The sequence below is a fragment of the Drosophila santomea genome, chromosome X, assembly GCF_016746245.2.
Source record: "Drosophila santomea strain STO CAGO 1482 chromosome X, Prin_Dsan_1.1, whole genome shotgun sequence".
NCBI classification, from domain to species: domain Eukaryota; kingdom Metazoa; phylum Arthropoda; class Insecta; order Diptera; family Drosophilidae; genus Drosophila; species Drosophila santomea.
The window spans coordinates 22,532,697-22,543,842 of record NC_053021.2 but is presented as its reverse complement, the minus strand read 5'-3'; the positions used below and the strand labels follow the sequence as shown (position 1 = coordinate 22,543,842).

Genomic DNA, 11,146 nt, shown 5'->3' with positions numbered 1-11,146 from the left:
TTTTCAGTAAGCTTTACTCTTACTACTGCTTGTTTTTTTATATCTTCTTTATCGTCTGAAAACTAAGTGTTGCTTATCTTTCGTTTATCGTTAATTTTATTTGGAATTTCATCATCACTTTCTAGAGGTAAGTCCGGAATCTCTTCGTTTCTTGAACGTGAAATGCCTTTTTTAACATTCAATAACTTAGCAGTTTCTTTTGATTTAAAATCTTCTTCATCAGTTTTTTGAGGTAAATCCGAGAGCTCCGACATGTTCGGTGAAAACTTTGATGTATTAGGACTTTTATTAATCCATTCTATTGTATGAGATCCAGCTGTTCTCGTTGAATTTAAGGATGATTTTTGTTCATTTAAAGTATTCCATGATTTACTACGTTTCTTATTTTGATAGAAACTTAGTTCTTGACGAAACTTAATTCATTTATCAAAATCGCTTATTTTGTTATTATTTAAAATTGGTAAAAATTTTGTAATTATTAATTCCTTCCCTCGATCATTATTAAGTAATTTTTTTAAGGTATTCGGGTTCATTACAATTACTTTATTTAAATTATCCTTATTTTTGATCATTTTTTAAAATTTTTCCAAAAATTTCTGAAAGCAACGAACTAATTAGAATTGGTAAAAAAACCACCTTTTTGAATTAGGACTTTTCTCTTAGAGTTTAATGTAGGCTTTGGACATGAAATATATCGCAATGCATCTTTATACTTTTTTAAAGCACTTACATGCGCTGTATTGACTTTATGATTTCCTCGTAATGTATTTAAAACTATTTCTACTATTGTTTTTACCATCGCATGGTTTTATCACCATTGCTTATAATTGCCTTCCGTAGGTTGTTGTTGGCCCTTTTGAGAACATACAATATATGTTTGTTCGCTTTCAAGCGATTTAGGCTCTTTTTGTAAACCATATTCGTCAGAATAGCACACTGTATATTCCGAATTAAAAATGTCTGATCTAAATCTCAAGAGATCGTTTATTCCCTGAGTAAGATCAATAAGTGTGGTTGTTCTGTTACTTCTTTATATATTCTCGCATTCACCACGTCCAGGACAGCTAGCTTCGAAGCGGGTCGCATTGTCGTCTTGGCTCGATCGTTAGTCCGCACCGCCGCTCGACGAGGGATTCCATCTCTCCCGGTGAACACCTCTTCCACGACGCCTCGCTTCCACTCTCTTCGTGGCATGGCCGGATCACATATGAACACCAGATCTCCTCGACGAATGGGCTCGACGTGCTTGCACCATCTCTCCCTGCGCACAAGTGTTGGCAGGTACTCATGCACCCATCTCTTCCAGAATCGATCCCGCATTATTCTTGCTATGCGCCACTGCTTCCTGGTAACGCATCTGTTGGACTCCAGTCCATCATCTTTGGGAAGATCCGGAACATCGGGTACTCCTTTCAATAAATCGTTGGGTGTCAGTGGAGCCTCCTGGTCCACCGTCACTGGTAGATGAGTGAGCGGACGAGAGTTCACTATGCTCTCCGCCTCAATCAACAGGTTCTCCAGTACGTGCTGCTTGGGCGCGATCTCCTTCATTGTGTGCGCCAGCACTTTCTTCACGCACTGCACCATCCTTTCCCAAGCGCCACCCTCAGCTGGGTTCGCCGGGCAATTAAAGATCCACTCAATTCCTTTGGACGACAGCTCGCCCTGGATCCGTGCAGGCTCAAACACCTCGTTGAACCTCGTGGCCTCTCTATCGGCTCCAACGAAGTTCTTTCCATTGTCGCTCCTTATCCTGACCACCGGTCCACGGCGGCTCATGAAGTTCCTCATGGCGATTATACAGGAATCTGTAGACAAATCGTGGGCCATCTCCAAGTGAATAGCCCTTGTGGTTAGACACGTAAACAATGCCACCCACCTTTTCTCCGTGTGGCAACAGTCACAAATAGCGGTCCAAAATAGTCCAGGCCGGTATACTTGAATGGCCATCCGTTGGCCTCCAGCCGGTCCTCTGGCAGGGGACCCATCTCCGGCTGCGCAGGTCGCGCCTTCCGTAGTTTGCATACATTGCAGTTACTCATCTCCTTCCGTAGCAGCCTCCGTAAGTTCGTAATCCAGAACTTCTGCTGGATCGCTCCAATAGTCGCCTCCACATTTTGGTGGCACATCCTCTCGTGGTGATGCTGCACAATTATCTCCGCCAGTGCCTCCTCGTGAGACAGTATGATCGGGCGTCGCGCGCTGTATAGCACACACGCTGCGTCGTAGATCCTCCCGCTGGCTCGCATTACTCCGTTCTCGTCGAAGTATGGTGACAACCCATTCAGTCGGCTGCCTTTGGCGGCCTTTCCTTGACTGTATTCAGCAAACGCTTCTCGGCCTCGGCGCACTCCATCGACGTCAGTCCGTGATCCTCTCGATCGGAGCGTAGTCCACGGCACCGTCGAATAAATCTGAGCACCCATGCGGTGCTCCTCACCAATCGGTTGTAGCTCGAAAATCTCCGTAACGATATAAAGTTCGCCATGACCAGGGCAAACTCACATTTCATCTCCTCTTCATCTGGCGTCGGGGGACTCCATTCCTCGCGCGATCTCGGCCAGCTTTCTTCCGGTCCTCGTAAGAATGGAGGGCCACTTAGCCATCGCGAACCAATACTCAGGTCTACGTCCTTGTGCGGCCTCGTCGCGTCATCTGACACGTTTTCTGCAGACGGAATCCATCTCCATTGGGACGCCTTCGTGGATTCCAAGATCTCCGCCACCCGGTTTCCGACGAATTGCTTGTATCTCCGGTGGGTGCTGCTTATCCAGTGCAGCACAGTCTTAGAATCCGTCCATAGCACACTGGTGCTGATCTCCACACCGTGCTCTTGCCTGACGGTGTCCATCAGCCTCGTACCCAATACTGCTGCTTGAAGCTCCAGTCGCGGGATTGACATAGTCCTCATCGGAGCGCACTTCGTCTTCGAACATATGAAGTGCGCCTGTACATCTCCGCTTACGTAGGTGGCCCGCCAATAGGCCGCTGATGCGAACGCCGACTGGCTGGAATCCACAAAGATGTGCAGCTGTAGTGTCCGCACTCGTCCAGTGCCGAAGTAGTAGCGTGGACATCGAAACTCCTCAATTCTGTTCATTCCTTACCGCCAGCTCTCAAAGGCTGCGGCTAACGTGTCTGGTAACGCCAAATCTCTCGCACTAGTATTTTAGCGGTCACCATGTAGCAGCTCAAAAACCCAATCGGGTTGAACGTAGACATGACCAGGCTCAGGAACTCCCTCTTCGTGGGGACGCGTTCCCCTGTCATCACGTTAGTTGGGACTCGATGGTATTTGACGCCGAACTTGAAGTCATCTGTAGCTGGCTGCCAGTACATTCCTAGTACCTTTTTCTCGGCTTCAGTCCATCTGACGCTAGCGATGGATTCAAGTGGGTTCAACGCTCTGACCACACTTGCCAAACTGGAAGTAAATGGACACAAATCAAACCCAGCTTCTGCATGTATCTCTCTCACCCGTGACGAAACGGCGATAGCTTCTTCTACATTGGGGAAACTGTCGACGTAGTCATCCACGTAGTGATACTCGTTGATCGCCAGGACTGCTCGCGGATCCGTGCTGCTATACTGCGAAGCATTCACGGTCTTCACATAATCCGCCGAGCAGGGTGAGCAGGCCGCTCCGAACGTCATCACCTGCATCTCATATATGTCAGGCTCCCGACGATCTTCTCCATTTCTCCATAGGAACCTCTGGGCGCATCTATCTTTTGGCTGCATCAATACCTGATGAAACATCTCCTTGATGTCTGCACAAACCCCAACTGCTCCTTCCCGGAAATGGAAGAGTACCGCTGGGAGGGGCTTGTAGCGCTGTGGGCCTTTCATCAGTGCTGAATTCAGGGACACTCCGTTCACATTGGCAGCCGCGTCGAAAACCAGCCGGATTTTTCCAGGCTTGTTCGGGTTCTCCACCCCGAAGTGCGGTAGGTACCACACCTTGTCTTCCTGGGACCTCTGGGCTTCCTGGGGCTCCAGTCGTCGTGCGTAGCCCTTCTTGACGTAATCGTCCATAATTCCATTGTAGGCCCGCGCGAAGTCCACATAGCGCCTCATTTTCCGTTCAATGTTGACAAGTCTGTTGAGTGCCATACTGTAGCTCTCTGGCAGTCTCACCTCGTCGTCTCTCCATAGCAGCCCGGTCTCATATCGTCGACCTACTCGCTTGGTCGTCTTCTCCAGGATACTCAAGGCCCGCGTGTTGCTTGCCGTCATCTGCGACTGACGGCGCCAGCTCCACTCCGCCAGCTGCGACTTGCTGTGCCGGCTTCACTCCGAAATTCTCGATCTCGAAATAATCGCTGACCATCTTCTCCAGAAGATTATCCTGTGGCACGGCTAGGAGGCACGATCTCTGAAGCGATTAACTTGACTTTCCTTTCACCGGTCCATATACCACCCATCCAAGTGCGGTGGCTGCTGCATATGGCCCTCCAGATCCATAGCTTCTGGTTCTGAGGGGTATTCCTAGGTGCGCATGATCCAATCCAATTAGGATCCTTGGCGTCGCATTGTTGTACGGCTTTAAAGGCAGGCGGGAACTTGGCCTCACCGCCTTTACATCTTCCCGACGCAAACTCTGCATCGGCAGTTTCAAATTGGTTACTCCGTATACGTTGTTTAGCCCATGGCGCTTTGGCTTGCCCGCTGCACTGATCTGCAGGCTAACCATCCTCGTGCGCTCCTTGACGGGCTTTCCGCCAAACCATTGCACGTTCAGTTGTCGACTCTCACCTTTCAGGTTCAGGCTGCGGATAAGTTCGTCGTCGATGAGCATAACAGACGATCCTTCATCCAGCAATGCGTAGGTGTCGACCTGCGTGTTCTCCCCGTACAACGTAACGGGCAAAATCCGGAATAGCAGGTGCCCTCCATCCGAATCGACACAACTCAAGTTCCGATGCGATAATTCCTGGCGATCGCATGTCGATCGCCTCTCATCCTCCTCACGTCCCGCGTCTATAACTGCAGCTAACGCAGGCAGGCTCTTCTCGTTGGAATCCACTGACTGTGGCAACTGTATCTGTCGGCTACTGTCTCTGTACAGCTGCCGGTCTTGGCTGCTCCGCTGATCCCTCCTGCGGCCTCCATCTGCGACTGGCGGCCGTCTGGGATGTCCAGCTGGGTCATGAAGTAGGTAGTGGTGCCTCATCCGGCATCCATAGACGTTGCATTCGCGGCCCTTCCTGCAGAGCCGAGCCATATGTTCATACTCGAGACACGAAAAACATAACCTCAACTTCTTTACGGACTCGATCCGCTTTGCCATAGAAGCATGGTTGAATTCCTTGCAGTCCTTGATCTCGTGTTGTCCCACAAGGGGCAACGTCTGGGGCGGTCTGCATACCGCTCCTCCTCTCGAGCACTATTCGCGTGCAATACCCTTCGCTTCGGGTGCTCCTTGATTCCGACGTCCGTGACAGTGCACACCAATTTAGCGAATTCATGAAGCCACTCGCTTAGGTGCACCACTGTCGCCCAGTCCAACCTCTTACTCACAGGCAACTTGGCAATCAGCTCCTCCATTTGGGTTGGGTTCCCTAAGTGCTGGCAGCCACTCGTGGTTGACTGCAGGAACGCTGCCAGGTTGCTCACCCTTGTGGCGAACGGCACGATCCTTGCGATGTTGGCCTCCTGAATTGGCTGCACATCGCGCACGCTCTCCAGTTGGCTACGGATCAGTAGTTCCGGACGTTCATACCGGAATCGTAGCTGCTCCATAACAGCTTGCACGTTGCTGGGGTGGATGAGCAGCGACTTCACTGCTGCTCCGGCCTCGCCCTTCAGGGCTTTCACTAGCCTTGTTCTCCAATCCTGTACACTGGTAAGCTGCCGTTGTCTCCGTGAACGCGCACAGGAATATTGGCCATTCCTCTGGCTGACCCTCAAACTCGGGAAGATTAGGCAGTCTGCGTGGCGTCCACCCAGGTATGCTCGTCGTCGCCGTTCCATATGATTAGGGCGATGGCATTGATACCTCCAAATTGTGTGTTGGCTCCCGTGGCGGATGAACATAACCTCATTCAGGCTGCGCCGTGGCGGTAACACAAAATGGCGGAGGATAGCGCACTGTTGTTGTTGTACAACTTCGTGTGACAGGTTGCCCATTGCCCATTGCCCATTGCCCATTGCCCAATGGCCGCCGAGCGTCGGCGCCAAAATTCCACTCAATTGTGGCGGCAGACTTGCACTTAATTGTGCCGGCAACTGCGCATCCAAAGATGGCGTCACTCCAAGCTTCGGTTGCAGGTTCTCACTCGAACCCTGCCGTGGTGCTGCTCTCAGACATGGCACTGTTTCACTCAAACATAGCGGTGCATTCGCCGCACCGCTCACTCCGACGCCGCGTGCCCCGATTCCAACGGGATCCCTGGCGGCCTCTGCGTGTCCTTCACTCGCCCTTGCCTTCACCAGCTCCGACTCTAGGTGTGCGATCCTTTCCATTAGGGCCGCCACTTGTACAGTCGTGGAGTCCGTAAGCTGCCCCGTTGCTGCGGGCTGCAGGTTACTTGCCGCTTTCCCGGCGGCTGTTCCACTTTCCTTCGGAGTCTGTGGCCGCTGCCGATCACCAGCCACACTCGCAGAGCTGGCCGAGTTGCCAGTTGTTGTGGCCGTGGTGGTCGCAGTTGCGGGGGCGAATGCTTAGTAGGCATCATCTCGCAGAGTGCGCTCGGCCTATCACGAGGAGATGCCTTTAAACATCCAAGAAAAACACCTCGTGTTCGATAACAAACAGAGAAGTTGGAGTTGTTTTATTCTGTAGAATATACATAGGTTGAACTTAACCTGAAATACAGTCTTAATCTTACATACCGCAGTTTCCCTTCCTTCTCAATGTGATAGAAAAAACGGAGTGATTTAGCCCGCCGAAATTAAGCTTGGCCTCACCCGATTTAGTGTGCCCTAATACGTAAACTTCAAAATCCTAACACAAATATCTCCAAGTTCTGGCGGCTCTAAATTGAAACTTCACTAACTATCGATAGCCCTAAACCGATCCGCGACAATATCAATTATGTTTGCTGTTAAATACTTGCTTAAAAAGATATTCTTAATTTTACCACGAACGATAACTGTACGGTATTTGTTTAGCGGTGAAAGTATTTCTTCAAGACATGTATACAGAATATCTTCAGCTGACCAGTCCAATCCGGTTATTTTCTGATGATTAAGATGTTGTTGCTTAAGAGTTTCATTATCCAATTCCTTAATGTTAAATGGTGGTTTAAAATGAAAGAAATTAGGTATGACAGTTCCGGACGGCATGAACGCTAACTCTTTTACAAAAACTTGTTTGTTGTTTCCCAGTAAATATTAAAAGTCTACTATAATGCTTGAATTTCGATCTACAGTGTTCATGATGATTGGTTAAGACTTTTGAATCAACTGAGGGTGAGTTTTCCTCCTTTATATACCTCCAAGATCAGAATATACTTTTAGTTTGAATAAAGCACTCTAAGCTAATGGATACGTGCATAAGTAAAAGAATGAAATCTTCTCGAAAGACCCAGAATCATGAAGTCATTATACCCGTTACTCGTAGAGTAAAAAGTATAAAGTATATATATTCTTGATCAGGATCAATAGCCGAGTCGATCTGGCCATGTCCGTCTGTCCGTCCGTCTGTCCGTCCGTCTGTCCGTCTGTCCGTCCGTCTGTCTGTCCGTATGAACGTCGAGATCTCAGGAACTACAAAAGCTAGAAAGTTGAGATGAAGCATACAGACTCCAGAGTACTAGACGCAGCGCAAGTTTGTCGATTCATGTTGCCACGCCCACTCTGACGCCCACAAACCGCCAAAAACTGCCACGCCCACACTTTAAAAAAATGTTTTAATATTTTTTCATTTTTGTATTGGTCTTGTAAATTTCTATCGATCTGCCAAAAAACTTTTTGCCACGCCAACTCTAACGCCCACAAACCGCCCAAAGATGCCACGCCCACACTTTTGAAAAATGTTTTGATATTTTTTCATTTTTGTATTAGTCTTGTAAATTTCTTTCTATTTTATACTTAATACATTCAATATAATCTACATGATTCAGCCTATAAGTCTTGTAAATTTCTATCGATTTGCAAAAAAACTTTTTGCCACGCCCACTCTAACGCCCACAAACCGCCAAAAACTGTCAGTGTTGAAAACTCTCTCCCGCACTTCCACTAGCTGAGTAACGGGTATCAGATAGTCGGGGAACTCGACTATAGCGTTCTCTCTTGTTTTTAGTTTAGAATATTATGTTGGTCATAACCTAAAGTTGAAATGTAGTCTGTCAACTTCTCGTAATTTTTCGGCCATGATTTGGATGCAACTAAGTAAAAACAATTACATTGGATTTGATAAAGACGAATGGATGCAACTGCTCACATATAAGGAATATATACAGCTGAAGCTTGACCAGTATGACTTCCTGATGCCAGAAACTATTATTGATCATCCTTGCATGCCCTCAATAAAGTGTAATTTTAGATTTAGGAAATCAAATAAGCAGTACGTTTTTGTAATTAATCAATATGGTAACAAAATTGAGTTCGATTGTGAGTCCTGGAGATCTTTATTAAGATTGGGTATTTTTTTTCTGATGGAATTCCATATTACGACAAGTTATTTATCTTTATCACAAACATATAATTCCTAAGTGTGCATCCTTACAAAAGTTAGATATTCAACTGTCTGATTTGGAGGGTTCCTATGATAAAGATGTACAAATAGATTTAACTCGATTATGTTTTGAAATTTCTAAAAAGATGCGTGTTGAAATATATAAATATATAAGCAATCACTATTATCTAATCAAGCAACGTTGTAACGAACTGATTTTATTTATCTGCTCGCTACGGAATACGTGCGGCTAGCTCAGTAGAGTTTGTGCGTTCGTCCCACCAAATTTATATAATAACGTGATCACCCGGTTACCAGTAATAACACTCGCAGTTTCGTTCTCGGGTCTTTATTTGAGCTCAGTTTACAATGCACTTTAATTGTCCGGACGCCTCTGCTCTCTCGTCGTAGCGTCGGCCCTTCGCCTGGTATTGCCGCTGACGCGCGCGAAGGAAGGTCGAGGGCTTAGGGAAGCGTCACCGTTCTCAGACTAGGGTGAACAATTGGCGGGCTCTCAAAGGCATACGCCTCGCTAGCCACAACCTCTTGTCCCTTGCTCTGTCCCGGCCGGTCCCGCCAGACGCTTGTTCAGTTCCTTCCGACGCACCGCGCTATCGCCCGGATACGCCGCAGTCCCTGTAGCAAGACGCCCAGTGAAAGACGAACGTTCCACCCTACCTTTCTCTCCTGTCGGCGCGGTCGGACCTGGATGTCCTGCTCGGCGGCCTGGTTCCCCTGTCTTGCTGCTTTCGTCGTCCTGGGTGGCGCGGATCTTCGGTATGGGCGCTTGTCGCGTGGGCTGAGAATTGTTGTCGTACGCAGACTCACGGAAGCTCACGGCTGTGATTCCCAAGGCATACGCCTGTGGAACAGCAACGCGTCACCCCACGTCTGGTTCGGACTGGCGGCGCCGGTACCACGCCTGCTTGGATTGCACGGACACACCAGGCTATCGCCTGGTTCAAGCACGCGATCTCCTACACAGTCCACCGGGTCTACACCACAATCCCTGCCGCTTCCTCTGGTGCCCGCTTAGATCTGGTCTCTCCTGTCGTTTGCCTCCTGGCTACTCGTGCTTCGTCGTTTGGACCTCAGCTACCTGCGTCTCAGTTCGGAGACCTTCTCGTCCCGAACGTCTTGACGTAGCGATCTTGCTCCTTGGTGACTATCACGGTCGTAGCTCCTCTGCTGACTTCGTTCTACGTTGCTGACTCGTACACTTGCTTTCCTTGACTGTCGGTCCCGCTTCCAGCGCTCGGCCTGTTTATATAGGCCTCCTATAACGGTTTATCCCTTTGGTCTCCAGTCTCCGGATCCAAAGTCCATGATTTTACCGTTGGCCCGGTCCAAAGTTCGATTTGTCCCGTTAATTGCCTCTGAGCCTGCTGACTCTCCAAACTCTCTTTTCAGCAAGTCCGGAGTCTCCATCCTCTCTCTCTCCACTTCCCGAGTCTCCAAACTCTCTTCCTATACAGTCTCCAAACTCTCTTCCTCCAGCCCTGAGTCTCCAAACTCTCTTTCTCCGGGCTTCGCACTGCCGTTACTACGCTTTGCCTTGTTGCGTAACTGGCAACGGCAGGCCCTCCTTATGCGATCACTATTCGCATTTGAGCGGAGTATTAACTCCTCACATCTCCCCCTTTCTTCGGGAAAATTTAAAATCCGGCCCTGCGGTTACCGCGGAACACTCTTGGGATTCCGTCAACGCTCACAGCTCCGTCTCGAGTTCCACAGCGCCGATCTCCTTTGAGTATATTCCTCGTTCTTAATTTCAAACTTTGCCGCTCATTCGTACTTCCGTGATGCTTCTTCGTTCTACGCTCTTCTTCCCGCATTCCACATTTTCGTCTTCTCGTCACCTGGTCACACCATTCGCCATATCCCGATAACTCCCGTTGGGGCGGCGTTGCCACTTGGTGACCCTGGTATTTCCGTAGTGTGACCCGTCATGTGCTGCTTTTTCCGATGTTTTTGCCCATCGATTGACACTATCGAGTGCCGATCGACCGCCTTGTGATCGAGGCGCCCCCTTCCCTAAGCTTTGATGACTATAAACAAATTTTTGGCGGTAAGTTGGAATATAAACAAAACGTTTCATCCTTGTAATCCTCGACTTTTTTCCCTGCAGAATTATTTGGCATGCCTTGCGGTACTGTTGTACCGCCCCTCCCCTTTGAGGGCAGGAGGCAGGATTCTGGTTCGTTCGTGGTCCGTTTCCGTTGACTCTCGCCTTGGCCTGACGCTAGAACGGTTGCTGGATACGTCATCTGCACCCGTTGACTCTCGCCCTGGCCTGACGCTAGAACGGTTGCCGAGCCTAGTCCGTTCTCAGGTGCTGTCACTCTCAACTTCCCGTCGTTTGTTCCTTACTCTTCCCTGGTGGTGGTTGTCGCGGCAATACTCTGGTTCGCTCGCGGTCCGCAGCCGTTGACTCTCGCTTTGGCCTGACGCCGTAATGGTTGTCAGACTCGCAGTCTGTCTCCGTTGACTCTCGCCTCGGCCTGACGCTAGAACGGCTGCCGAACC

At 49.1% G+C, this 11,146-nt stretch overlaps 1 protein-coding gene and 1 pseudogene across 1 annotated transcript; both read right to left on the bottom strand.

The window, feature by feature from the left end:
- Positions 1–984: 984 nt before the first annotated feature.
- Positions 985–2,249, bottom strand: LOC122756551. Its single transcript, XM_044006637.1, has 2 exons — positions 1,880–2,249; positions 985–1,808 (listed from the first exon to the last, which is right to left on the bottom strand). Exons 1-2 carry the CDS (start codon positions 2,247–2,249, stop codon positions 985–987), a joined length of 1,194 nt encoding a protein of 397 aa, XP_043862572.1.
- A 35-nt stretch (positions 2,250–2,284) lies between these two features.
- Positions 2,285–8,456, bottom strand: LOC122756550 (annotated as a pseudogene).
- Positions 8,457–11,146: the final 2,690 nt, after the last annotated feature.